The sequence below is a fragment of the Leptosomus discolor genome, chromosome 17 (assembly GCF_034619465.1).
Source record: "Leptosomus discolor isolate bLepDis1 chromosome 17, bLepDis1.hap2, whole genome shotgun sequence".
NCBI lineage: Eukaryota > Metazoa > Chordata > Aves > Leptosomiformes > Leptosomidae > Leptosomus > Leptosomus discolor.
The window spans coordinates 2,867,146-2,892,205 of record NC_141407.1 but is presented as its reverse complement, the minus strand read 5'-3'; the positions used below and the strand labels follow the sequence as shown (position 1 = coordinate 2,892,205).

The 25,060-nt window shown below is 54.4% G+C and overlaps 1 protein-coding gene across 6 annotated transcripts in view; it reads left to right on the top strand.

Annotated features, from left to right (window-relative positions):
• The window catches only part of LOC147414207 (dynein light chain roadblock-type 1-like), a 28,400-nt gene extending 8,153 nt beyond the window's left edge, over positions 1-20,247 (top strand). Inside the window, exons 1-4 of one of the 6 annotated variants that reach the window (XM_086474972.1) lie at positions 2,423-2,486; positions 5,912-5,987; positions 8,177-8,344; positions 16,488-16,527. In XM_086474972.1, coding sequence (XP_086331098.1) covers positions 2,484-2,486; positions 5,912-5,987; positions 8,177-8,344; positions 16,488-16,492 — 252 coding nt within the window. In that variant the 5' untranslated portion in view covers positions 2,423-2,483 and the 3' untranslated portion in view covers positions 16,493-16,527. The other 5 variants (XM_086474970.1, XM_086474969.1, XM_086474966.1 and 2 more) reach the window with 5 other exon arrangements.
• Positions 20,248-25,060: the final 4,813 nt, after the last annotated feature.

The following is a 25,060-nucleotide window of genomic DNA, read 5'->3' as shown; positions in this document are numbered from 1 at the left end:
ATTAACCCGTGTTCAGCCCTGCTCTTTCGACACTACAAGCAGCAGTAGGAACAGGGGATACTGTCCAGTTCTGCACCGAGGGACAGACTAAGAATTTGTGGGCGATCTCAGCAGGTACGGGGCTGTTCCAGGCTCCAGGGCAGTTTTGGAGTCTCTAGGAAAAATGTTGGTGTTGACACTTGAGGCCTGAGGCCGTGTTCTCTTGTGCTGCCTCTGCTCCGAGATAAGGCTCTGGCAGAGGAGCGGGGGTGATAACGCATTAATGCTGCAAAAACTGGGCTTGTAGAAACTCATCTTCTGTGGATCTTAGAGCAGCTCTTTTAAGCTGCTCCAGCTTGTGTTCGCCCCAGCGCCCTCCCAAGCAGCTCCGTCTGCCCGAGATGGCTGAGCTCTCGCTGGGCAGCGCTCCTCTTCACGAACGGGGCGTCTGTCTTTGATCTTAACACTTGTCGTGCGTAGCTACGTCTGTAGGGGACGAACGTCTGGCACAGGTAGTTACACCAGTGTAGGCTGCCATTCTGTCAGCAGGGCTCGAGCAGCTCCTTGAACCAGTGTAATCTGCAGTAAAAGCTGGGGCAGCTGGGGTGTGCGGGGTCGGAGAGCTCCGACAAGCACAGCCATGGCAGCAGAGGCCTGAGTGTCAGCACTGTTTCTGTTGACAAAATCCACTTCCTTTACCAGCACAACAGGATTCCTCCGGGGAGATTTCGCTCCACGAGCAGGGTTTCACAAGCACCCAGGGGTCCCCTTTGTCAGTGGTGTTTGCCCTGTGGGAGTGCTGGCATGCCTAGAGCTCGTTGGCGATCCTGGGTGAGGTTAGGACAGCGTGCTGGTGCTGGGTTGGTGCAGCTGGCTCCTCCCATCTCCTTTAAACCTTTGACTGACCCGGGGTTTTTTGGATCTGAAGTGCACCTCCTTAAATAAGGAGTTTTGCCAAGGACATCAGTAGGAACAGGCAAGAGGGGTATTGTGCAGTGGCTGAAAGAAAATGGACATGTTATGAGCGATCCAGACCGAGGGGCCTCACTGTAAGGACAGACGACAGCTGTTGTTACAGACAGAGGCAAGGTCAGGGAGCACAGTTTGTGTCTTCTGTCCAGGCCTGACAGGAAGGAGGGAACAAAAGCTCAGCCGAGACTGACCCGCCTCGTAGCTCCCCTCATCCTCCGCACGAAGGGAGAAGCGGGGGTTACTCCTTCCTGCCGGCAGGAACCTCTCCCGCCTGCCATGACCTGTCCGAGGTGACGGACATCAGCTTTACAGGGGCACCGCCCAGCTGACGGGTGCGTCCCGTCAGGTCTCAGGGACGTCCTTGCGGCCAGTTTGTTCAAGTGTTCCCTCAGCTGCCCCTCCCCCGCCCAGGGTCATCCCTGGCCGCAGGGCTGCGCAGGGGGGTCGCTCCGCTCGCTTTGCCAGACCTTCACAGAGGCTCCGTAACGCAGTTTCGGCGGCAGCAGCAGCCGCCGCCCCCAGGAAGGCTTTTCTCTGCCAAGGAAACACCCGCAGTAACAACGGCCTTTTCTTCCCGCAGCGGGGCAGGTTGGAGTCGCTCCCTCCGTGCTTTGGAGCACAAATGACGGGGTTTGTGGGAGAAATGTGCTGTTTTCTCTGGGCATAAAGTAGTCCTGCCAGATGGGAAAGGCCAGGGAGTTTAGCTGCTGTCTGTCAAATCCCGGTTTTCAGAGTATCGGGGGGGGGGGGGGGACACCCCCAAGAAAACCCCTTGATGAGGTCATCTTTCTACTGTTTACCCAGCAGCCACCTGCTCTCTGTAACCGGTGTCGGTTCTCTGCGGGCAGGGCCGCAGTGCTGAGGGAAGCGCCGTCCGGTCCGAGCAGAGAGCGGGTCCGGGGGGAAGGGGCAGAGACCCCAGTGCTGCTCTTGGGCCCGTGCGGCACCCGCTGGGGGGGCGTTTGGCCCCGCTCTTGAGCACGTTACTGATTCCGCCCCCAGAGCACGGGGCCTCCCCGGCCCTTCCCGAAGGCGGGTCTCACCCGCGGGGGCAGCCGCCACCGTGCCCCGGGGGACGTGAATTCGGGGGCTCGCAGCAGGCAGGGGGTTCCGAGGGGGTCAGCAGCCCCGTCCCTGGGGCTGCAGCGCGCCTGCCGGGAGGTGAGCGGCCCAGCCCTGCGCAGCGCCTCCCCTTCTCCCGGGGGCCGCACCGGCGGCTGGGGGGGCAACTCTTTCCCCCCCCCTGTATCCCTCAAGTCAAGGCCCTCACACACGAGGGCAACGAGCGGCCGGGCCTCGCCCCCCGCCGGGCCCTGGGGCAGCGGGGAGGGGGCGTCCGGCCACAGCGCCGGTTCTCGGCTCCGCCCCCGCCGGGGCACAAGTGCTGCCGGAGCACGGCGCGCGCTACGGCGCCCGGCCCGCCGCTGCTCCGCGATCGCCGCTGCTCCGCGATGATTGGCGGAGCGTGCGGTGCGCGCGCGGGTGCCGTTGCAGAGCGGAGCCGTGAGTGAGCGGAGAGGCGGCGGTTCGAGATGGTGGGTGAGGCAGCGGCGGGCGCCGGGGCTGCCCGGGCCGGCGGGAGCGGGGCTTTGTCGCCGCCGCGGGGTTCCCCCGGCTCTCGGGCGGCCGCTCGGCCGCGTTCGCGGTACGGCGGGCGGCCGCTCGGCAGCAGGAGCGAGGCGGAGAGGGCCGGTCCCGGGGCCTCCTCGGCCAGCGGCTGCCCCCGCCCGGGCCGCTGCCCGCGCCTGCCGGCGCCCTGCACCGAGTGAAAGCGCGACCGGGCTGCGGGCGGCTGGTTGATCCCTCTCCGGTTTCTCTCCGCGCCCCCGGTTTGGGTTTGGGTTCGGGTTCGGGTTCCGCGCTGGGCACGCGCGGGCGCGGCCCCTGGTTTGGGCTAGGCCGGGAGCTTCGTGGCGTCCCGCGGCCTTGCCGGCGCTTCACGGGAGCGGGCGGGTCAGGCCGCTCCGGAGGCCCCGCTTTGTCGCGGAGGGGTTGCCCCGCGGCAGCCGAGCCCCGCCTGCCTGGCCGTGGGCTTTCGTGCCGGGGTCCCTGCGGTGGGAAGGGCGTCGCTCCCGCAGACCTTCCGTTAGTTCTGACAAGCGCCGTGTGGCGGGGGAAAACCTTTGCCTTTCTCGTGGCTGCCGGGGGACGATTCCCAGAGCCGAAAGCGATCGGGAAAAAGACTGTTTTAAGACAACTGCCTGTTTAATGTTCGGTGGCGCCTGGCACGTGTTTGCTTTATCGTAGTTGTGTTGGAGGCTGCTTCCCGTGCAGATGGGGTGTTGGTAAGCGCTTGTTGGTGAAATTGGGGATCAAAATGTGTGGGAAAACTTCTAAAGAAGTAAATACTGACCTAAGTTCTAGGTGGCAAATTGAAGCGGCCTAATAAGACATACTTTAGGCAAACCTAGGAGTTAGAGCTTTCTAGGTGAAAACAGGAAGGTAAAGGCAGCTGTTGTATACGCAGCAAAGGTTATGTAAGAGCAGATTGGTGATGGGGGAGCATTTACTCTCCTTTTGCAGACTGCATCTCTCCTCCTCCGTCTCTTGTAGTTAGTCGGCTCTGTATTGAGAGAGTTTCTGTTTGTTTCATGAGTTAAACGTATCAATCCTTTTTTTCACTAGTGTTTGTGCTGGTGCGGTGAGTTGAACTTGTAATAATCAAGTTTGGATTTTGAATAGATAATCACTTTTGATTGATAACTTAATTGGTTTTAATGAATGACTTAATTGCTTTAAAGAATAACGCTATGTATTAATGATACTAGTTTACATTGTAGTAAGAAATATACAAAACCTCACTTATGCTAAGAAACAACAACTGCTGCCTTCCAAAGAAGGTCAAAGCTAAAGCTGCAGCTAATTGTGAAATTGTCCAGAACAGAACAGGGAGGCGGGAGGCAGGTACAAGAAAGTGCACATTCTTGGCGTGTCTTCTTATCTTATGGGATGGAACCAGAGAAACTAAGGAATATTAAGGTGAAGACCCTCACGTGATCCCCATCCTAATTTGTATATCAGAGATCTTGATCAGTAAGATAACCAATAATGATATTAGTATAGGCATACTAATGAAGTTAGTTAATAGGGTGGACCAGTCATTGTAAATGTCAAAATTAATAGCGGGCATAACACGCATGCTTATGTTAAAATATGTTGAAGACCATGACTTTGCAGAAAAAGGATATAAAACGCTGAATTTTTTGTGTAACTTTGAAGCACGTCAGGTGGAGCTATCCCCTGTGCTTCCCATAAAGAAGTGCCGGCGTCTCTGCAGCTGTGTAGATAAGTTTGTCGTGATGGCGACCTTTTGTCAACAAACTGGCTTGTGGAGGTGTGAGACAAGCCCCGGAGCTGGTGTGTGGGAAGTGTGTGGGGGGGGTGTGTGTGTCGGGGAGTAAGGACGGGAGGAGCAGGACCTTCCCCTGCCCACAGCAGTGACCGTCAGAGCGGATCACCCCACCTTGGGAGTCCGGTTATCGGTTCGTTGTTAGAAGAAATTAGAAATTGGTGTTGTTCTGCGTGGACGCTGCTTTGCATCCAAATAGGTTTGTTAAGGGCCAACGAAGGAGAGTATTTACCGAGTCAGGACTTCAATGCTGCCGGTAACAAGTCGGGAGGTTATTTCAGACTTAACAGTTTGCCGCCAGACTTGTCTCAGCATTTGTACACGCTGTAGTTTGTCCTTTATTTCACTTGCCTCGTCTTCCATTTGAAAATATTCCAGCATTCAGAAATAATCAAGAGCGCTGTTGGAAAGACTGAATTCTTCTGTGCTGGGTAAGGCGGGAAAACCATCTCCTAGCAGCAGCAGTCGGTGTCGCTCCAAGCTGCTTGGGGCGCTGCTGACAGCTCTCTGCACAAAGTTTGCAGTCCTGAGGCTGAGGCCACGGTGGTTTGTAGGACAAGTGCTCTCCCCGGGGACCCGGGCTCAGAACGTGGCTGTGCCCGTCTGCTGCGGGGTGGGAGCGGAGGGGTCGCCCACGGTGCCTGGGGAGCACAGCCGGCTTGGCCGGACTCCCCCTGCCGGTCTGCCCTTCCCGAGCTCAGGGGAGTCCCGTCTGCCCTCCCGGACCGTTTCTGCAGAGCTCGGGCTTGCGGGATCTGAAAGCTGCCGCGGGTCCTTGAGCAGGGATAGACAGCGCCAGACAGTCCCCGTGCGGAGGCCAGCTCAGGTGCTGGGGTGCTGTCACCCTGGTAGAGCACCCGTGGTTGAGCATCGATGGGTGCCTTGTGGCAGTGGCGGTCGTGCAGGAGGGCTTGAAAGCTCTTCTGAAGCCGGTGGGGGTGTTTCCAGAGAAGGCAAAGGCACTGCTGCCTCAGCCTTTTGTTTCTGCTTTCCTTCTTTTTTTTTTTTTTTTTAGGTTGACTTTGCCAAGTTGTAAATTATTGTTAGTGGTTATAATCTTGTAGCTTTCCCAGCACAAATGATAATTATAAATAAATAGCGTTTATTTATGATTTTCCCCCTCACTTTTCTTATTTGTAATTGCTCTTAGCGTTCATTTGCTAAGAGGGAAGGTGGCCTTGCACCCCGAATGTGTCTTTTTCTGCTTTTTTGATAAATTCGATGTGTATTTTCATACACGATTGTTGCTTGACGCCTGAACTGTCGCAGTCTGACTGAGCAGCCTTCCAGTTCAAGCCTACAGTGAGGATCTGGTGCGGGAGGTTGCGGGAGGGTTGGGAGGAGAAGAGAGGGAAAGATCAGAGGGGAGGTCCGTGTTTCCACGAGGGTGTCATCACGAGTGAGTGCAGAGCGAAGACAGGCGGAAAACAACTGAAAAGGTCACGGGGAAAAGGCAGCACGGAAGCGCACAGCCCTCGCTGTGCAGAGCGGTGTGGGCGGTGTCTGTCTGAGTCCCCTTTGGGCCGCTTCATTCTCAGACACGCCGTTACAAAGCCGGGCGGCGGGCGAGGAGCAGCTGCAGACTCCTGTTGCCTTGTGCTTTCTCTGCAGGCTGAGGTGGAAGAAACACTGAAGCGAATTCAGAGCCAAAAAGGAGTGCAAGGAATGATTGTTCTTAATCCTGAAGGTACTGTGTCTGTCTCGGTTTTCCGAGGTAAAACTCGGTCCGAACACGCGCTTTCACGGCCGCTGACTGTACTGCTCGCGGTTACGGTCTGCCTGTAGCCAAGGTTCTCCTGTAGCCCAGGCAGACAGACAGTAGTTAGGCTACAGGAGGAAGCTGGATCCCCATGTCTGCTTTTCTGCAAGCTCACTTTATTGTTTTAGGAAGTGAATTAAAATTAGTTGCAAAGGCTGAGAAATGTTTGAGTTACGCCAGCGTTTGAGTGTCCTGTCACAGCCTCTCTCAGTAGCACTAAAAGCTCTCAGGACCTCTGGAATGTCGCTGCTGTGCGTGTCCAGAGCGCTGCTGTCCTGGCAGACCCGGGTAGCTCGGCAGCTGTCTCGTGCTCACGGCCTCATGAGCCCCGTACGCTTGTTGTCTCTTTTGGAGTTACTGAAGGGTCGTACCGAGCAGGCTTGCTCAGAGCACTCCAAGTACACTGGGAGCGGCCCAGCTTCTTAAAATTGCGCAATTAATAATTTAAATTGAACGTGTCCCAGAAATAATCCTTAGAAAGGATGACAGATAGTAGCTATATATGAATATATTGACTGTCAGATCCCTGTGTACTTGTATGCAGCTTGTGTTCCTGCTCCTTTTTCACGATAGTGAATAACAGGTTGTGCTCCCCAGGCTGAAGCTGCGCTTATTTGAACATCCACCTGGAGCATGCCAGTATTTGGTCGTGACGTTGAAACCTTGCTGTTCCTCTCTCCCCACCAGGGTAATGGTTTTAAGCTGAAAAAGGATAGATTTAGATTAGATACAAGGAAGAAATTGTGCACTCTGAGGGTGGTGAGGCACTGGCATAGGCTGCTGAGAGCAGCTGTGGCTGCCCCCTCTGTCATGGGTTGAGGCTGGGCCGGCCGCTGATGAATGACAGACGCTCTCTATTAACCCCTCTCCCCTCCCAGAAGGGAAAAGGAAAGAGAACAAGGGAGAGAGACTTTACAGTTTGGAAAAGAAAACTCCAACAGCTTTAATGAAACAGTGTCCATAAAAGAACAGATAAGAATAAGGAAATAATGAAATATGTACAATATGTACAAATAGATACAAATAGATACAACAGCAATACCGACCCCAGCTCCCCCCACCCTGATGACGATACGTCACCGCTGGGGCTGCAGGGCTGGCACTGGGGCAGTCCCAGGCTGGACTGGGCAGCAGACAGGGACGGGCTGCAGGAGCTGGACTCAGGCCCTGGATTCAGGGACACATGGGTCGGGATCGACGGACAGAGTCCTCTTCAGATGTCGCCATCACAGAAGAGAGATTGACCCTCGTGATCCCTCAGCTTGACACTGACCATGACGTCTATGGGATGGAACACTCTGTGGGTCAGGTTTGGGTCACCTGTCCGGTTCGCTCCTCCCTGCAGGGGCGGCCTTTTTCGTGCTTGTGACCCTTTTCACTCCCCCACCCCAACACGGGGTACAAGACTCAGCAGTGACCTTGGTCGCTGTAAGAACAAGTCTAAGCCAGGGCCCCTCTGCATCCCATTCCTTGGTCCGGACTGTGACCATCGGGGCTGTCACTGCTGGGAGCAGTCACTGTCTGGAAAAACATGCTGCTGCTTCAGAAAGTGCCGTTAGTTAGAGGAGGCTTGACTGAAAAGTGAAAGCACTAAACCAGAATTAGTTCTGGTTCAGCCCAAACCAGGACACCCCTGTAATAAAGAATGTTTCTCGGCGTCACCCCTCCCTGGCAGTGCTCAAGGCCAGGCTGGATGGGGCTTGGAGGAACCTGGTCTGGTGGGAGGTGTCCCTGCCCAGGGCAGGGGGGTGGGAACTAGATGATCTTTAAGGTCCCTTCCAACCCAAACCACTCTATGGTTCTATTTTTGTTATTATTTATTTCTATTTATAAATCTCATAAATAAACAAATAAATGAAAAAGCAAAAGTAAAGCACTGATGCTACTAGAGGTGAGCAGTTCTCACCTACCCCTGTGGTTCCAGACCTTAGCCCCTCCACATCTGACTTGTGTTCACGTTCTTCTTTTAAGCCTTCAAGAAGAGCACTGCTGATCCCTGGTGCAGGGCCAACATCTCCTCTGGTGAAGTAGCCACCCCGGTTGGACCGGATGATGCCCGAGGCGGGGTTAGTTGTGGGGTGTTGTCGCTGACCCGTGCTGTCCCCTGTTCCTCACAGGTATTCCTATCAGAAGTACTATGGACAACGCCACAGCCTGTCATTACGGGGAGATCGTTCGCAGCCTCAGCATGATGGCCAGGAGCGCTGTGCGAGAAATCGATCCCCAGAATGACCTCACGTTCCTGCGGATCCGCTCCAAGAAAAACGAAATCATGGTGGCACCGGGTAAAAGCGCGCGGGGTGAACGCGGGCGGCGGGGAATCCAGCAGGGTTTGTTCTTGGGAGGCTGACGCTGTCAGCCTGAGAGAAGAGTTCCGCCTGCTGCTTTCATGTGCGCTGTGTAATCTCTTCTGTTCCAGGAGCTGTTGTGCTTCCTTCAGAGTTGGAAGCTTTGACCTGAGTTTGCGTTGTGATGTGTGACTGGGGGAAATCACTTCCCTCGTTTTGTGTTGATCAGAGTAGAAACTGTTAAATCGTGTTTGAGAGCGTGTTGCAGCCTCTCCTGCTTTGTGGTTTTCAGTGTAAGACCGCAGGAGCTGGGAAGGAATATGTTTTGAGAGCAGTTTTAGTTCAGTGCGGTAGACTAAGTGATCAAGCCAAACAGTCTTAACGGATTTTCCGGTTCAGAGGGATTCCCAGAGCGTGTTGCAGCTGTAGTCGCGAGTCGTAGAATGCAGCAGCGGCAGCAACAACCTTCTTTAAGGAAGCGCCCTCGGCGTTTCATCCAGTTGTGAGACGGGAAGCGGTGGGATGAGCGCAGCTCGCTCGTGTGCAGGAGCTCGGCTTTGCTCCCTCCGACCGCGCCGGCCCCGCGGTGAGGTGGTGCTGACGGGGAGGCAAGGCGGGCGCTGCACGGGCAGCAGGCTGCTCCCCGCAGGCCGTAGACAGGCCCTGGGGTCTGTGCGGAGGCAGCCCCTGGTTCCCGTGCGGAGGAGGAAGAGAGGAGGAAGCGTTGCCCCGGCACAGGCGCGGCTGCAGGCACCGCACCCGGCTCTGCACTCTCTCTGGGAAGCCTCGGCCTCGCACCAGCCGCTTGGGTGCCGTCCCCGCGTGTGCCAGCCATTTCCGAGGCACAGGCGGAGCTGGGGAGCGCGCGGTGCTGAGGCTGGCTCACAGACGGGTGATCCGCCGGGCCAAGCCTGCTTTGCTTATCGAGGGTGAATGTCAGGGCTCTGCAGTTCCCACAGTGTGCCAGTGAGAGACGAAAACCGGCGACATTTACTGTTGCTGCGAACAAATACCAGCAATGAGAGTCTAACGATGGTTAGTTTTTTGTGTTGTTTTTTTTTTTTTCCCCAGAGAACGACTACCTCCTGATTGTCATGCAGAATCCAGCTGAGTGATTACACTGAATTGGTCTGTTTTTTTTCTCTTTGCCCAACTGTTTTTTTGTTTTGTTATGTTTAATGGTAAATAATAGAGCATTAGTGTTAACTCTGCTGAATACTTCTGAATGACTGTAAATATGAAACTTGCCTGCCCTCTAGTTGTGTCTTACTCTGTGTTACTTTGAAAAAGTCTGACCATATCGAATTAAACAGTTCCATCAGTGACTGTTTTTCTCGTATGTTCCTTCTGAAGATTTAAATTATTCTCACAATTGATTGAGTTTTTCTTCAAAAGAATAGGACTATTTTTACTCATCTGTTGCTTTCTCTAACCAAGGATTTAGTCTAAGTGTGTGCACAATATCCTCATAATTGCCTCGTGTGTTGGAGCGTTTTCCTGCCCCTCCGTGTTTCGGACAGAGAAGTGTTGTGGCTCCGTAAGGCCCTCGAGACTGCCCGTGGGAGCTCTCATACGGTCACAATTCAGTAGCCGATTTGATCTGGTATCTTCCTTTTAGTGATTTTTTTATTAATGGCCATTAAGGACAAAAAAAAGGTCACCTGGTTCCTCCAAAACAATAAAGGGTTATTTTTGTAGCCTCGGAAGAGCCTCGTAAGGGCCCGCAGAGCGCTCTGTGCAACACGTCTGCACTGAGGGTTTGTCACGTGTGTGACAGACCCAGCTCTGGCTCGTACGGAAGAGCCTTCGCGGAGTGCAGAGCGTCATCGCCCAGGCTGACAACGGAGCCTGTTGGCTTGTGCTGCGTTTCCTTCACACGCTGGGGGAGCTCAGCACCGCTGAGGGCTCCAGCCGGGAGCGGGGCCCAGCCAGCCCGCTCCCTTCCCAGCCCCGTGTGTCCCTCGGAGATGGGCAGCGTGGCTGCCTGCTCGTGCTTCAGCCTCTCACGCTCTGGCCTCAGGCTGCTCGTGCTGGAAGGGTTTCACCAGCCTGAGGAGGAATTTCTCCCCAAGCGCACCGGAGCGAAGAGGCCCGGCCCCCAGCTGCGAAACTGCCGGACGGTCAAGGAGCCTCGATCGGGTAGCGGTGGTTTTGTCACTGGGGCTTTGGTCAGGGCTCCTTGTGCCGGTGAGGGATCGCTCCCGGCTCGTGTATCTGTCAGCAGAAGTGATTAACCCGTGTTCAGCCCTGCTCTTTCGACACTACAAGCAGCAGTAGGAACAGGGGATACTGTCCAGTTCTGCACCGAGGGACAGACTAAGAATTTGTGGGCGATCTCAGCAGGTACGGGGCTGTTCCAGGCTCCAGGGCAGTTTTGGAGTCTCTAGGAAAAATGTTGGTGTTGACACTTGAGGCCTGAGGCCGTGTTCTCTTGTGCTGCCTCTGCTCCGAGATAAGGCTCTGGCAGAGGAGCGGGGGTGATAACGCATTAATGCTGCAAAAACTGGGCTTGTAGAAACTCATCTTCTGTGGATCTTAGAGCAGCTCTTTTAAGCTGCTCCAGCTTGTGTTCGCCCCAGCGCCCTCCCAAGCAGCTCCGTCTGCCCGAGATGGCTGAGCTCTCGCTGGGCAGCGCTCCTCTTCACGAACGGGGCGTCTGTCTTTGATCTTAACACTTGTCGTGCGTAGCTACGTCTGTAGGGGACGAACGTCTGGCACAGGTAGTTACACCAGTGTAGGCTGCCATTCTGTCAGCAGGGCTCGAGCAGCTCCTTGAACCAGTGTAATCTGCAGTAAAAGCTGGGGCAGCTGGGGTGTGCGGGGTCGGAGAGCTCCGACAAGCACAGCCATGGCAGCAGAGGCCTGAGTGTCAGCACTGTTTCTGTTGACAAAATCCACTTCCTTTACCAGCACAACAGGATTCCTCCGGGGAGATTTCGCTCCACGAGCAGGGTTTCACAAGCACCCAGGGGTCCCCTTTGTCAGTGGTGTTTGCCCTGTGGGAGTGCTGGCATGCCTAGAGCTCGTTGGCGATCCTGGGTGAGGTTAGGACAGCGTGCTGGTGCTGGGTTGGTGCAGCTGGCTCCTCCCATCTCCTTTAAACCTTTGACTGACCCGGGGTTTTTTGGATCTGAAGTGCACCTCCTTAAATAAGGAGTTTTGCCAAGGACATCAGTAGGAACAGGCAAGAGGGGTATTGTGCAGTGGCTGAAAGAAAATGGACATGTTATGAGCGATCCAGACCGAGGGGCCTCACTGTAAGGACAGACGACAGCTGTTGTTACAGACAGAGGCAAGGTCAGGGAGCACAGTTTGTGTCTTCTGTCCAGGCCTGACAGGAAGGAGGGAACAAAAGCTCAGCCGAGACTGACCCGCCTCGTAGCTCCCCTCATCCTCCGCACGAAGGGAGAAGCGGGGGTTACTCCTTCCTGCCGGCAGGAACCTCTCCCGCCTGCCATGACCTGTCCGAGGTGACGGACATCAGCTTTACAGGGGCACCGCCCAGCTGACGGGTGCGTCCCGTCAGGTCTCAGGGACGTCCTTGCGGCCAGTTTGTTCAAGTGTTCCCTCAGCTGCCCCTCCCCCGCCCAGGGTCATCCCTGGCCGCAGGGCTGCGCAGGGGGGTCGCTCCGCTCGCTTTGCCAGACCTTCACAGAGGCTCCGTAACGCAGTTTCGGCGGCAGCAGCAGCCGCCGCCCCCAGGAAGGCTTTTCTCTGCCAAGGAAACACCCGCAGTAACAACGGCCTTTTCTTCCCGCAGCGGGGCAGGTTGGAGTCGCTCCCTCCGTGCTTTGGAGCACAAATGACGGGGTTTGTGGGAGAAATGTGCTGTTTTCTCTGGGCATAAAGTAGTCCTGCCAGATGGGAAAGGCCAGGGAGTTTAGCTGCTGTCTGTCAAATCCCGGTTTTCAGAGTATCGGGGGGGGGGGGGGGACACCCCCAAGAAAACCCCTTGATGAGGTCATCTTTCTACTGTTTACCCAGCAGCCACCTGCTCTCTGTAACCGGTGTCGGTTCTCTGCGGGCAGGGCCGCAGTGCTGAGGGAAGCGCCGTCCGGTCCGAGCAGAGAGCGGGTCCGGGGGGAAGGGGCAGAGACCCCAGTGCTGCTCTTGGGCCCGTGCGGCACCCGCTGGGGGGGCGTTTGGCCCCGCTCTTGAGCACGTTACTGATTCCGCCCCCAGAGCACGGGGCCTCCCCGGCCCTTCCCGAAGGCGGGTCTCACCCGCGGGGGCAGCCGCCACCGTGCCCCGGGGGACGTGAATTCGGGGGCTCGCAGCAGGCAGGGGGTTCCGAGGGGGTCAGCAGCCCCGTCCCTGGGGCTGCAGCGCGCCTGCCGGGAGGTGAGCGGCCCAGCCCTGCGCAGCGCCTCCCCTTCTCCCGGGGGCCGCACCGGCGGCTGGGGGGGCAACTCTTTCCCCCCCCCTGTATCCCTCAAGTCAAGGCCCTCACACACGAGGGCAACGAGCGGCCGGGCCTCGCCCCCCGCCGGGCCCTGGGGCAGCGGGGAGGGGGCGTCCGGCCACAGCGCCGGTTCTCGGCTCCGCCCCCGCCGGGGCACAAGTGCTGCCGGAGCACGGCGCGCGCTACGGCGCCCGGCCCGCCGCTGCTCCGCGATCGCCGCTGCTCCGCGATGATTGGCGGAGCGTGCGGTGCGCGCGCGGGTGCCGTTGCAGAGCGGAGCCGTGAGTGAGCGGAGAGGCGGCGGTTCGAGATGGTGGGTGAGGCAGCGGCGGGCGCCGGGGCTGCCCGGGCCGGCGGGAGCGGGGCTTTGTCGCCGCCGCGGGGTTCCCCCGGCTCTCGGGCGGCCGCTCGGCCGCGTTCGCGGTACGGCGGGCGGCCGCTCGGCAGCAGGAGCGAGGCGGAGAGGGCCGGTCCCGGGGCCTCCTCGGCCAGCGGCTGCCCCCGCCCGGGCCGCTGCCCGCGCCTGCCGGCGCCCTGCACCGAGTGAAAGCGCGACCGGGCTGCGGGCGGCTGGTTGATCCCTCTCCGGTTTCTCTCCGCGCCCCCGGTTTGGGTTTGGGTTCGGGTTCGGGTTCCGCGCTGGGCACGCGCGGGCGCGGCCCCTGGTTTGGGCTAGGCCGGGAGCTTCGTGGCGTCCCGCGGCCTTGCCGGCGCTTCACGGGAGCGGGCGGGTCAGGCCGCTCCGGAGGCCCCGCTTTGTCGCGGAGGGGTTGCCCCGCGGCAGCCGAGCCCCGCCTGCCTGGCCGTGGGCTTTCGTGCCGGGGTCCCTGCGGTGGGAAGGGCGTCGCTCCCGCAGACCTTCCGTTAGTTCTGACAAGCGCCGTGTGGCGGGGGAAAACCTTTGCCTTTCTCGTGGCTGCCGGGGGACGATTCCCAGAGCCGAAAGCGATCGGGAAAAAGACTGTTTTAAGACAACTGCCTGTTTAATGTTCGGTGGCGCCTGGCACGTGTTTGCTTTATCGTAGTTGTGTTGGAGGCTGCTTCCCGTGCAGATGGGGTGTTGGTAAGCGCTTGTTGGTGAAATTGGGGATCAAAATGTGTGGGAAAACTTCTAAAGAAGTAAATACTGACCTAAGTTCTAGGTGGCAAATTGAAGCGGCCTAATAAGACATACTTTAGGCAAACCTAGGAGTTAGAGCTTTCTAGGTGAAAACAGGAAGGTAAAGGCAGCTGTTGTATACGCAGCAAAGGTTATGTAAGAGCAGATTGGTGATGGGGGAGCATTTACTCTCCTTTTGCAGACTGCATCTCTCCTCCTCCGTCTCTTGTAGTTAGTCGGCTCTGTATTGAGAGAGTTTCTGTTTGTTTCATGAGTTAAACGTATCAATCCTTTTTTTCACTAGTGTTTGTGCTGGTGCGGTGAGTTGAACTTGTAATAATCAAGTTTGGATTTTGAATAGATAATCACTTTTGATTGATAACTTAATTGGTTTTAATGAATGACTTAATTGCTTTAAAGAATAACGCTATGTATTAATGATACTAGTTTACATTGTAGTAAGAAATATACAAAACCTCACTTATGCTAAGAAACAACAACTGCTGCCTTCCAAAGAAGGTCAAAGCTAAAGCTGCAGCTAATTGTGAAATTGTCCAGAACAGAACAGGGAGGCGGGAGGCAGGTACAAGAAAGTGCACATTCTTGGCGTGTCTTCTTATCTTATGGGATGGAACCAGAGAAACTAAGGAATATTAAGGTGAAGACCCTCACGTGATCCCCATCCTAATTTGTATATCAGAGATCTTGATCAGTAAGATAACCAATAATGATATTAGTATAGGCATACTAATGAAGTTAGTTAATAGGGTGGACCAGTCATTGTAAATGTCAAAATTAATAGCGGGCATAACACGCATGCTTATGTTAAAATATGTTGAAGACCATGACTTTGCAGAAAAAGGATATAAAACGCTGAATTTTTTGTGTAACTTTGAAGCACGTCAGGTGGAGCTATCCCCTGTGCTTCCCATAAAGAAGTGCCGGCGTCTCTGCAGCTGTGTAGATAAGTTTGTCGTGATGGCGACCTTTTGTCAACAAACTGGCTTGTGGAGGTGTGAGACAAGCCCCGGAGCTGGTGTGTGGGAAGTGTGTGGGGGGGGTGTGTGTGTCGGGGAGTAAGGACGGGAGGAGCAGGACCTTCCCCTGCCCACAGCAGTGACCGTCAGAGCGGATCACCCCACCTTGGGAGTCCGGTTATCGGTTCGTTGTTAGAAGAAATTAGAAATTGGTGTTGTTCTGCGTGGACGCTGCTTTGCATCCAAATAGGTTTGTTAAGGGCCAACGAAGGAGAGTATTTACCGAGTCAGGACTTCAATGCTGCCGGTAACAAGTCGGGAGGTTATTTCAGACTTAACAGTTTGCCGCCAGACTTGTCTCAGCATTTGTACACGCTGTAGTTTGTCCTTTATTTCACTTGCCTCGTCTTCCATTTGAAAATATTCCAGCATTCAGAAATAATCAAGAGCGCTGTTGGAAAGACTGAATTCTTCTGTGCTGGGTAAGGCGGGAAAACCATCTCCTAGCAGCAGCAGTCGGTGTCGCTCCAAGCTGCTTGGGGCGCTGCTGACAGCTCTCTGCACAAAGTTTGCAGTCCTGAGGCTGAGGCCACGGTGGTTTGTAGGACAAGTGCTCTCCCCGGGGACCCGGGCTCAGAACGTGGCTGTGCCCGTCTGCTGCGGGGTGGGAGCGGAGGGGTCGCCCACGGTGCCTGGGGAGCACAGCCGGCTTGGCCGGACTCCCCCTGCCGGTCTGCCCTTCCCGAGCTCAGGGGAGTCCCGTCTGCCCTCCCGGACCGTTTCTGCAGAGCTCGGGCTTGCGGGATCTGAAAGCTGCCGCGGGTCCTTGAGCAGGGATAGACAGCGCCAGACAGTCCCCGTGCGGAGGCCAGCTCAGGTGCTGGGGTGCTGTCACCCTGGTAGAGCACCCGTGGTTGAGCATCGATGGGTGCCTTGTGGCAGTGGCGGTCGTGCAGGAGGGCTTGAAAGCTCTTCTGAAGCCGGTGGGGGTGTTTCCAGAGAAGGCAAAGGCACTGCTGCCTCAGCCTTTTGTTTCTGCTTTCCTTCTTTTTTTTTTTTTTTTTAGGTTGACTTTGCCAAGTTGTAAATTATTGTTAGTGGTTATAATCTTGTAGCTTTCCCAGCACAAATGATAATTATAAATAAATAGCGTTTATTTATGATTTTCCCCCTCACTTTTCTTATTTGTAATTGCTCTTAGCGTTCATTTGCTAAGAGGGAAGGTGGCCTTGCACCCCGAATGTGTCTTTTTCTGCTTTTTTGATAAATTCGATGTGTATTTTCATACACGATTGTTGCTTGACGCCTGAACTGTCGCAGTCTGACTGAGCAGCCTTCCAGTTCAAGCCTACAGTGAGGATCTGGTGCGGGAGGTTGCGGGAGGGTTGGGAGGAGAAGAGAGGGAAAGATCAGAGGGGAGGTCCGTGTTTCCACGAGGGTGTCATCACGAGTGAGTGCAGAGCGAAGACAGGCGGAAAACAACTGAAAAGGTCACGGGGAAAAGGCAGCACGGAAGCGCACAGCCCTCGCTGTGCAGAGCGGTGTGGGCGGTGTCTGTCTGAGTCCCCTTTGGGCCGCTTCATTCTCAGACACGCCGTTACAAAGCCGGGCGGCGGGCGAGGAGCAGCTGCAGACTCCTGTTGCCTTGTGCTTTCTCTGCAGGCTGAGGTGGAAGAAACACTGAAGCGAATTCAGAGCCAAAAAGGAGTGCAAGGAATGATTGTTCTTAATCCTGAAGGTACTGTGTCTGTCTCGGTTTTCCGAGGTAAAACTCGGTCCGAACACGCGCTTTCACGGCCGCTGACTGTACTGCTCGCGGTTACGGTCTGCCTGTAGCCAAGGTTCTCCTGTAGCCCAGGCAGACAGACAGTAGTTAGGCTACAGGAGGAAGCTGGATCCCCATGTCTGCTTTTCTGCAAGCTCACTTTATTGTTTTAGGAAGTGAATTAAAATTAGTTGCAAAGGCTGAGAAATGTTTGAGTTACGCCAGCGTTTGAGTGTCCTGTCACAGCCTCTCTCAGTAGCACTAAAAGCTCTCAGGACCTCTGGAATGTCGCTGCTGTGCGTGTCCAGAGCGCTGCTGTCCTGGCAGACCCGGGTAGCTCGGCAGCTGTCTCGTGCTCACGGCCTCATGAGCCCCGTACGCTTGTTGTCTCTTTTGGAGTTACTGAAGGGTCGTACCGAGCAGGCTTGCTCAGAGCACTCCAAGTACACTGGGAGCGGCCCAGCTTCTTAAAATTGCGCAATTAATAATTTAAATTGAACGTGTCCCAGAAATAATCCTTAGAAAGGATGACAGATAGTAGCTATATATGAATATATTGACTGTCAGATCCCTGTGTACTTGTATGCAGCTTGTGTTCCTGCTCCTTTTTCACGATAGTGAATAACAGGTTGTGCTCCCCAGGCTGAAGCTGCGCTTATTTGAACATCCACCTGGAGCATGCCAGTATTTGGTCGTGACGTTGAAACCTTGCTGTTCCTCTCTCCCCACCAGGGTAATGGTTTTAAGCTGAAAAAGGATAGATTTAGATTAGATACAAGGAAGAAATTGTGCACTCTGAGGGTGGTGAGGCACTGGCATAGGCTGCTGAGAGCAGCTGTGGCTGCCCCCTCTGTCATGGGTTGAGGCTGGGCCGGCCGCTGATGAATGACAGACGCTCTCTATTAACCCCTCTCCCCTCCCAGAAGGGAAAAGGAAAGAGAACAAGGGAGAGAGACTTTACAGTTTGGAAAAGAAAACTCCAACAGCTTTAATGAAACAGTGTCCATAAAAGAACAGATAAGAATAAGGAAATAATGAAATATGTACAATATGTACAAATAGATACAAATAGATACAACAGCAATACCGACCCCAGCTCCCCCCACCCTGATGACGATACGTCACCGCTGGGGCTGCAGGGCTGGCACTGGGGCAGTCCCAGGCTGGACTGGGCAGCAGACAGGGACGGGCTGCAGGAGCTGGACTCAGGCCCTGGATTCAGGGACACATGGGTCGGGATCGACGGACAGAGTCCTCTTCAGATGTCGCCATCACAGAAGAGAGATTGACCCTCGTGATCCCTCAGCTTGACACTGACCATGACGTCTATGGGATGGAACACTCTGTGGGTCAGGTTTGGGTCACCTGTCCGGTTCGCTCCTCCCTGCAGGGGCGGCCTTTTTCGTGCTTGTGACCCTTTTCACTCCCCCACCCCAACACGGGGTACAAGACTCAGCAGTGACCTTGGTCGCTGTAAGAACAAGTCTAAGCCAGGGCCCCTCTGCATCCCATTCCTTGGTCCGGACTGTGACCATCGGGGCTGTCACTGCTGGGAGCAGTCACTGTCTGGAAAAACATGCTGCTGCTTCAGAAAGTGCCGTTAGTTAGAGGAGGCTTGACTGAAAAGTGAAAGCACTAAACCAGAATTAGTTCTGGTTCAGCCCAAACCAGGACACCCCTGTAATAAAGAATGTTTCTCGGCGTCACCCCTCCCTGGCAGTGCTCAAGGCCAGGCTGGATGGGGCTTGGAGGAACCTGGTCTGGTGGGAGGTGTCCCTGCCCAGGGCAGGGGGGTGGGAACTAGATGATCTTTAAGGTCCCTTCCAACCCAAACCACTCTATGGTTCTATTTTTGTTATTATTTATTTCTATTTATAAATCTCATAAATAAACAAATAAATGAAAAAGCAAAAGTAAAGCACTGATGCTACTAGAGGTGAGCAGTTCTCACCTACCCCTGTGGTTCCAGACCTTAGCCCCTCCACATCTGACTTGTGTTCACGTTCTTCTTTTAAGCCTTCAAGAAGAGCACTGCTGATCCCTGGTGCAGGGCCAACATCTCCTCTGGTGAAGTAGCCACCCCGGTTGGACCGGATGATGCCCGAGGCGGGGTTAGTTGTGGGGTGTTGTCGCTGACCCGTGCTGTCCCCTGTTCCTCACAGGTATTCCTATCAGAAGTACTATGGACAACGCCACAGCCTGTCATTACGGGGAGATCGTTCGCAGCCTCAGCATGATGGCCAGGAGCGCTGTGCGAGAAATCGATCCCCAGAATGACCTCACGTTCCTGCGGATCCGCTCCAAGAAAAACGAAATCATGGTGGCACCGGGTAAAAGCGCGCGGGGTGAACGCGGGCGGCGGGGAATCCAGCAGGGTTTGTTCTTGGGAGGCTGACGCTGTCAGCCTGAGAGAAGAGTTCCGCCTGCTGCTTTCATGTGCGCTGTGTAATCTCTTCTGTTCCAGGAGCTGTTGTGCTTCCTTCAGAGTTGGAAGCTTTGACCTGAGTTTGCGTTGTGATGTGTGACTGGGGGAAATCACTTCCCTCGTTTTGTGTTGATCAGAGTAGAAACTGTTAAATCGTGTTTGAGAGCGTGTTGCAGCCTCTCCTGCTTTGTGGTTTTCAGTGTAAGACCGCAGGAGCTGGGAAGGAATATGTTTTGAGAGCAGTTTTAGTTCAGTGCGGTAGACTAAGTGATCAAGCCAAACAGTCTTAATGGATTTTCCGGTTCAGAGGGATTCCCAGAGCGTGTTGCAGCTGTAGTCGCGAGTCGTAGAATGCAGCAGCGGCAGCAACAACCTTCTTTAAGGAAGCGCCCTCGGCGTTTCATCCAGTTGTGAGACGGGAAGCGGTGGGATGAGCGCAGCTCGCTCGTGTGCAGGAGCTCGGCTTTGCTCCCTCCGACCGCGCCGGCCCCGCGGTGAGGTGGTGCTGACGGGGAGGCAAGGCGGGCGCTGCACGGGCAGCAGGCTGCTCCCCGCAGGCCGTAGACAGGCCCTGGGGTCTGTGCGGAGGCAGCCCCTGGTTCCCGTGCGGAGGAGGAAGAGAGGAGGAAGCGTTGCCCCGGCACAGGCGCGGCTGCAGGCACCGCACCCGGCTCTGCACTCTCTCTGGGAAGCCTCGGCCTCGCACCAGCCGCTTGGGTGCCGTCCCCGCGTGTGCCAGCCATTTCCGAGGCACAGGCGGAGCTGGGGAGCGCGCGGTGCTGAGGCTGGCTCACAGACGGGTGATCCGCCGGGCCAAGCCTGCTTTGCTTATCGAGGGTGAATGTCAGGGCTCTGCAGTTCCCACAGTGTGCCAGTGAGAGACGAAAACCGGCGACATTTACTGTTGCTGCGAACAAATACCAGCAATGAGAGTCTAACGATGGTTAGTTTTTTGTGTTGTTTTTTTTTTTTCCCCAGAGAACGACTACCTCCTGATTGTCATGCAGAATCCAGCTGAGTGATTACACTGAATTGGTCTGTTTTTTTTCTCTTTGCCCAACTGTTTTTTTGTTTTGTTATGTTTAATGGTAAATAATAGAGCATTAGTGTTAACTCTGCTGAATACTTCTGAATGACTGTAAATATGAAACTTGCCTGCCCTCTAGTTGTGTCTTACTCTGTGTTACTTTGAAAAAGTCTGACCATATCGAATTAAACAGTTCCATCAGTGACTGTTTTTCTCGTATGTTCCTTCTGAAGATTTAAATTATTCTCACAATTGATTGAGTTTTTCTTCAAAAGAATAGGACTATTTTTACTCATCTGTTGCTTTCTCTAACCAAGGATTTAGTCTAAGTGTGTGCACAATATCCTCATAATTGCCTCGTGTGTTGGAGCGTTTTCCTGCCCCTCCGTGTTTCGGACAGAGAAGTGTTGTGGCTCCGTAAGGCCCTCGAGACTGCCCGTGGGAGCTCTCATACGGTCACAATTCAGTAGCCGATTTGATCTGGTATCTTCCTTTTAGTGATTTTTTTATTAATGGCCATTAAGGACAAAAAAAAGGTCACCTGGTTCCTCCAAAACAATAAAGGGTTATTTTTGTAGCCTCGGAAGAGCCTCGTAAGGGCCCGCAGAGCGCTCTGTGCAACACGTCTGCACTGAGGGTTTGTCACGTGTGTGACAGACCCAGCTCTGGCTCGTACGGAAGAGCCTTCGCGGAGTGCAGAGCGTCATCGCCCAGGCTGACAACGGAGCCTGTTGGCTTGTGCTGCGTTTCCTTCACACGCTGGGGGAGCTCAGCACCGCTGAGGGCTCCAGCCGGGAGCGGGGCCCAGCCAGCCCGCTCCCTTCCCAGCCCCGTGTGTCCCTCGGAGATGGGCAGCGTGGCTGCCTGCTCGTGCTTCAGCCTCTCACGCTCTGGCCTCAGGCTGCTCGTGCTGGAAGGGTTTCACCAGCCTGAGGAGGAATTTCTCCCCAAGCGCACCGGAGCGAAGAGGCCCGGCCCCCAGCTGCGAAACTGCCGGACGGTCAAGGAGTCTCGATCGGGTAGCGGTGGTTTTGTCACTGGGGCTTTGGTCGGGGCTCCTTGTGCCGGTGAGGGATCGCTCCCGGCTCGTGTATCTGTCAGCAGAAGTGATTAACCCGTGTTCAGCCCTGCTCTTTCGACACTACAAGCAGCAGTAGGAACAGGGGATACTGTCCAGTTCTGCACCGAGGGACAGACTAAGAATTTGTGGGCGATCTCAGCAGGTACGGGGCTGTTCCAGGCTCCAGGGCAGTTTTGGAGTCTCTAGGAAAAATGTTGGTGTTGGCTTGGACGCTTTTGTGGATTTCAGAGCACAAAGTGACGGGGTGGTCTGGTGGGTTGACCCTGGCCAAAATGCCAGGTGGCCACCAAAGCCAATCTGTCGCTCTCCCTCTTTAACTGGACAGGGGAGAGGAAAAAAAAACAACAGGCTTGTGGGGTTGAGATCAGGACAGGGAGATCACTCAGCATTTACCATCACGTGCAAAACAGACTCGACTAAAGGAAAATGTGATTTATTACCAATTAACTGAGAGAGGAGTAATGAGAAATAATACCAAATCTTAAAACACCTTCCCCCCACCCCTCCCTCCTTTCCTGGGCTTAACTTTGATCTCGATTTTTCTCCTTCCTCCCCCCGCAGTGGCACAAGGGGGGAAAACAGGGAATGGGGGTTGGGGTCAGTTCATCACTCTGTTGTTTTCTGCCGCTTCTTTCTCCTCAGGGAGAGGACTCCTCACACGTTTCCCCTGCTCCAATGTGGGCTCCCCCTCATGGAAGAAAGTCCTCCATGACGTCTCCAGCATGAGTCTTCCCAGGGGTTCAGTCCTTCATGAACTGCTCCAGCGTGGGCCTCCATGGTGTGCAGTCCTTCAGGAACCGACTGCTCCAGCATGAGCCCCCCTCACGGGGTCTCTGGCAGCAAACCTGCTCCAGCGTGGGCTTCTCTCTCTCCACGGGCCACAGGTCCTGCCAGGAGCCTGCTCCGGTGCAGGCTTCCCATGGGGTCACAGCTTCCTTCAGGTATCCACCTACTCCGGCGTGGGGGCCCTCCACGGGGTGCAGGCAGTCATCTGCTCCACCGCCATGGGCTGCAGGGGGACAGCCTGCTTCACCGTGGTCTTCACCACAGGCCGCAGGGGAATCGCTGCTCTGGCGCCTGGAGCATCTCCTGCCCCTCCTTCTGCACTCATCTTGGTGTCTGCAGGATGTTTCTCTCCCGTATTCTCACTCCTCTCACTCGCTGCAATTCCTGCTGCGCAACAACTTTTTCACTCTCTTAAATACGTTCTCCCAGAGGCGAAAAACGCTGTCGCTGATGGGCTCGGCCTTGGCCAGCGGCAGGTCCGTCTTAAAGCCGGCTGGCATTGGCTATATCCGACAGAGGGGAGACTTCTAGCAGCTTCATACAGAAGCCACCCCTGTAACCCCCCTGCTACCAAAACCTCGCCATGCAGACCCGTTACAGGTGGCTCTGTGGTGACTCAAAGAGCTAAGAACCGGTATGTTCAGCGTTTGTTTTCTGTGCATTTTCAGACTTGGGCATTTATAGACTCTGTCTAATTTTTTAGGTAGTGTTTATGACCACGAAGGTCAGAAATGCTTCTTGAGATCTGTAAAGAGGTCAGCCCTGCAGCTGAGGGGTGAGGGTGCTTCACAGCATTAGGGTATCTTGGCTGTCGTCGTGACTCAGGTGTCGGCTGTTGCTCAGTTTATGAACTGTTTCTCCCAACAGCGTGCCTGACCACGCGAACTCGGTGTAGCCCTGTGTAAAGAGAGAGCAAAGTTCATCATGAAGTCCAAGTCACCTACATGCATGCAGGTGTGAAGTAATGGACTTTGTGGCATTAACATAAATAAGATTGTCTATGGTCATTCCCACCTGCACGTATACCCCCGTGATGTAATGTAAAAATTCAAGTATAAATATTACCCCAATTTCGGCCCAAAAATCGGGACAGGATCAACTCGGAACCATACCAATGACCGGATGGATTGACGAATTCGCTCCTTCTCCATCCCCCCGACTCGGGATGCCGTGTGGGTAAGATTATTTACCTCAGCTAATGCTGAGAGATAAACTTTTCCTCCCCGGGTCGATTTCACATTTTCTCCTCAGGTGCATTTCTGTGCTTCCTGAGTGTATCCCTGGTTCTTGTTTGTCGTGACTTTACTGTCTCTTGTCCCACTGTATCCCTGTTTGACAGGCTTGTCTATTTGCCAGGTGGCTGGGCCTACAGCGGGCAAGTTGTTATTGGGCGGGGGGTGTGTGTGTGGTGGTGTTGTGATATTAGTGATAAACTTTTAGCTGTACGCGTGGCTTTTAATTTCTCCCTGGCAATCCAAAAGAACCTGTAAATGTTGCTGTAAATAAACGATTACTGTTTGTCTCCCGATTTGCGTCTGTCGCATATTCAGTGCCGGCCGCTCAAGACCAGATTGATTTCCCCATTTCTCTGGGATCACACTGTGTGCCAAGAGGCGACTGACGTAAACGTCCATCTCCTAGTTGCAGAAAATGGACGGGTAGTTCCCATAGCACGTATTCGCTGGCCCGTCTTTTATTTGATCTCGGCTGAAGCCGTGCCGTGAAACCAATGAACAGGGTCTGAGACCACGCTCTGCATTTGGAGTAGTTCCTGATCCGCAGCAGCTTATACGATGCGTGTGCTCTGTCGTGATTTAATGGGATGCTCCAAAATGGGATCCAAATGGGATGTCTCCAAAAGATGATCTCCAGCAAGCTGAAGTCTCTGGATAACAACTGAGTGCCGAGGCAAGGCAGAAGAAAAAGGTGACTTCAGTTATCTCCTCTGTCTCCTGTTGCTCTCAGCCAGGGAAAGGTTTCCTTGGAGGTGGTGACCTGCATACGTATTTTGGCTTTCCCTACGAGGTGGCAGTGTTGCTCTTGACCGGTGAAGAATTTGTTCAGTGTCCTGCATTCTTTTGGACACTTCCTTAAGGATGGTGTGGGTTGGTGTCCTATCTGAGTTTGGGAGAGAGAGTGTTGAGGTGTTTGTGGGATGTTTTTTTAAACAAGCTGTAACAAATTACCCTATTGCAAAACAAAGATCATGCCCGTTTTCTGCATTGTGTTGAGATCATAAACTTGCAGTGAAATTACTGAGCTCCTGCTATATGCTGATTGTTTGGGGGACTGGAGAGGGTTTGGGGGTTTTCTGTTTGTTTTCTTTTGTTTGTATGTTTTTTTCAAGGACTGTCAGCAGTCTGACTTGAAATATACTCAGGAATTTGAATAATGGGGTCTAGAAGAAGCTGGCTTTGGAGTCTGGAGGAGCTTGTCAAATCCATCTGGGCAGGGCAGGGCCTTGCTTATGCCATGCTACTGCTCTGTTTACACTAGCATTCAGAGTTCACTTTTTTTAAAACAGGGAAAGAGGTGGGTGAAGCTGAAGAACAACAACTTCTGTTTATGTACTTCCTATGGAGAAACAGTGTCTTTGGATCAGCAGCATCAGTGAGTCACAGAGACCTCACTGGAAGCAATTCCTCTATATGCAAGTTAGGGGAGGATTTCACTTCTCCTGAGTTAGCTCAAAGAGGGTCAAGAGATGGGATAAAGTTTGGCTGCTTGTCCTGTGTTTGCTGAGTCTGAGCCTAGTCGCTCATATGGTACAATTGTCAAATTGAGGAAGAACACAAAAATGAGCATTATGGTCCTAGTTCTTTTTTTCTAGCCGGGAAGGACGAGGAGGTGGTTCAAAGGAGGGCTTGAACAACTGTTGCAATCTGTCCTTAGAGCTGCTTTGTGTGGTGGTCGGGGACTGGCCTAATTTGCTGCCTTGGAGGAGTCAGTTTTGGTAGATCCGTCTCTAAAGGCAGGTGAAGCATCTGCTGCCGAGACGTGGAACAAACCCTGACGCGTCAACAACTGATGAAGGGAAGTTTGAGGTACGGCTCTGGGCTGCGACCAGCAGCGCTTGAGGCCCGAGGCCGTGTTCTCTTGTGCTGCCTCTGCTCCGAGATAAGGCTCTGGCAGAGGAGCGGGGGTGATAACG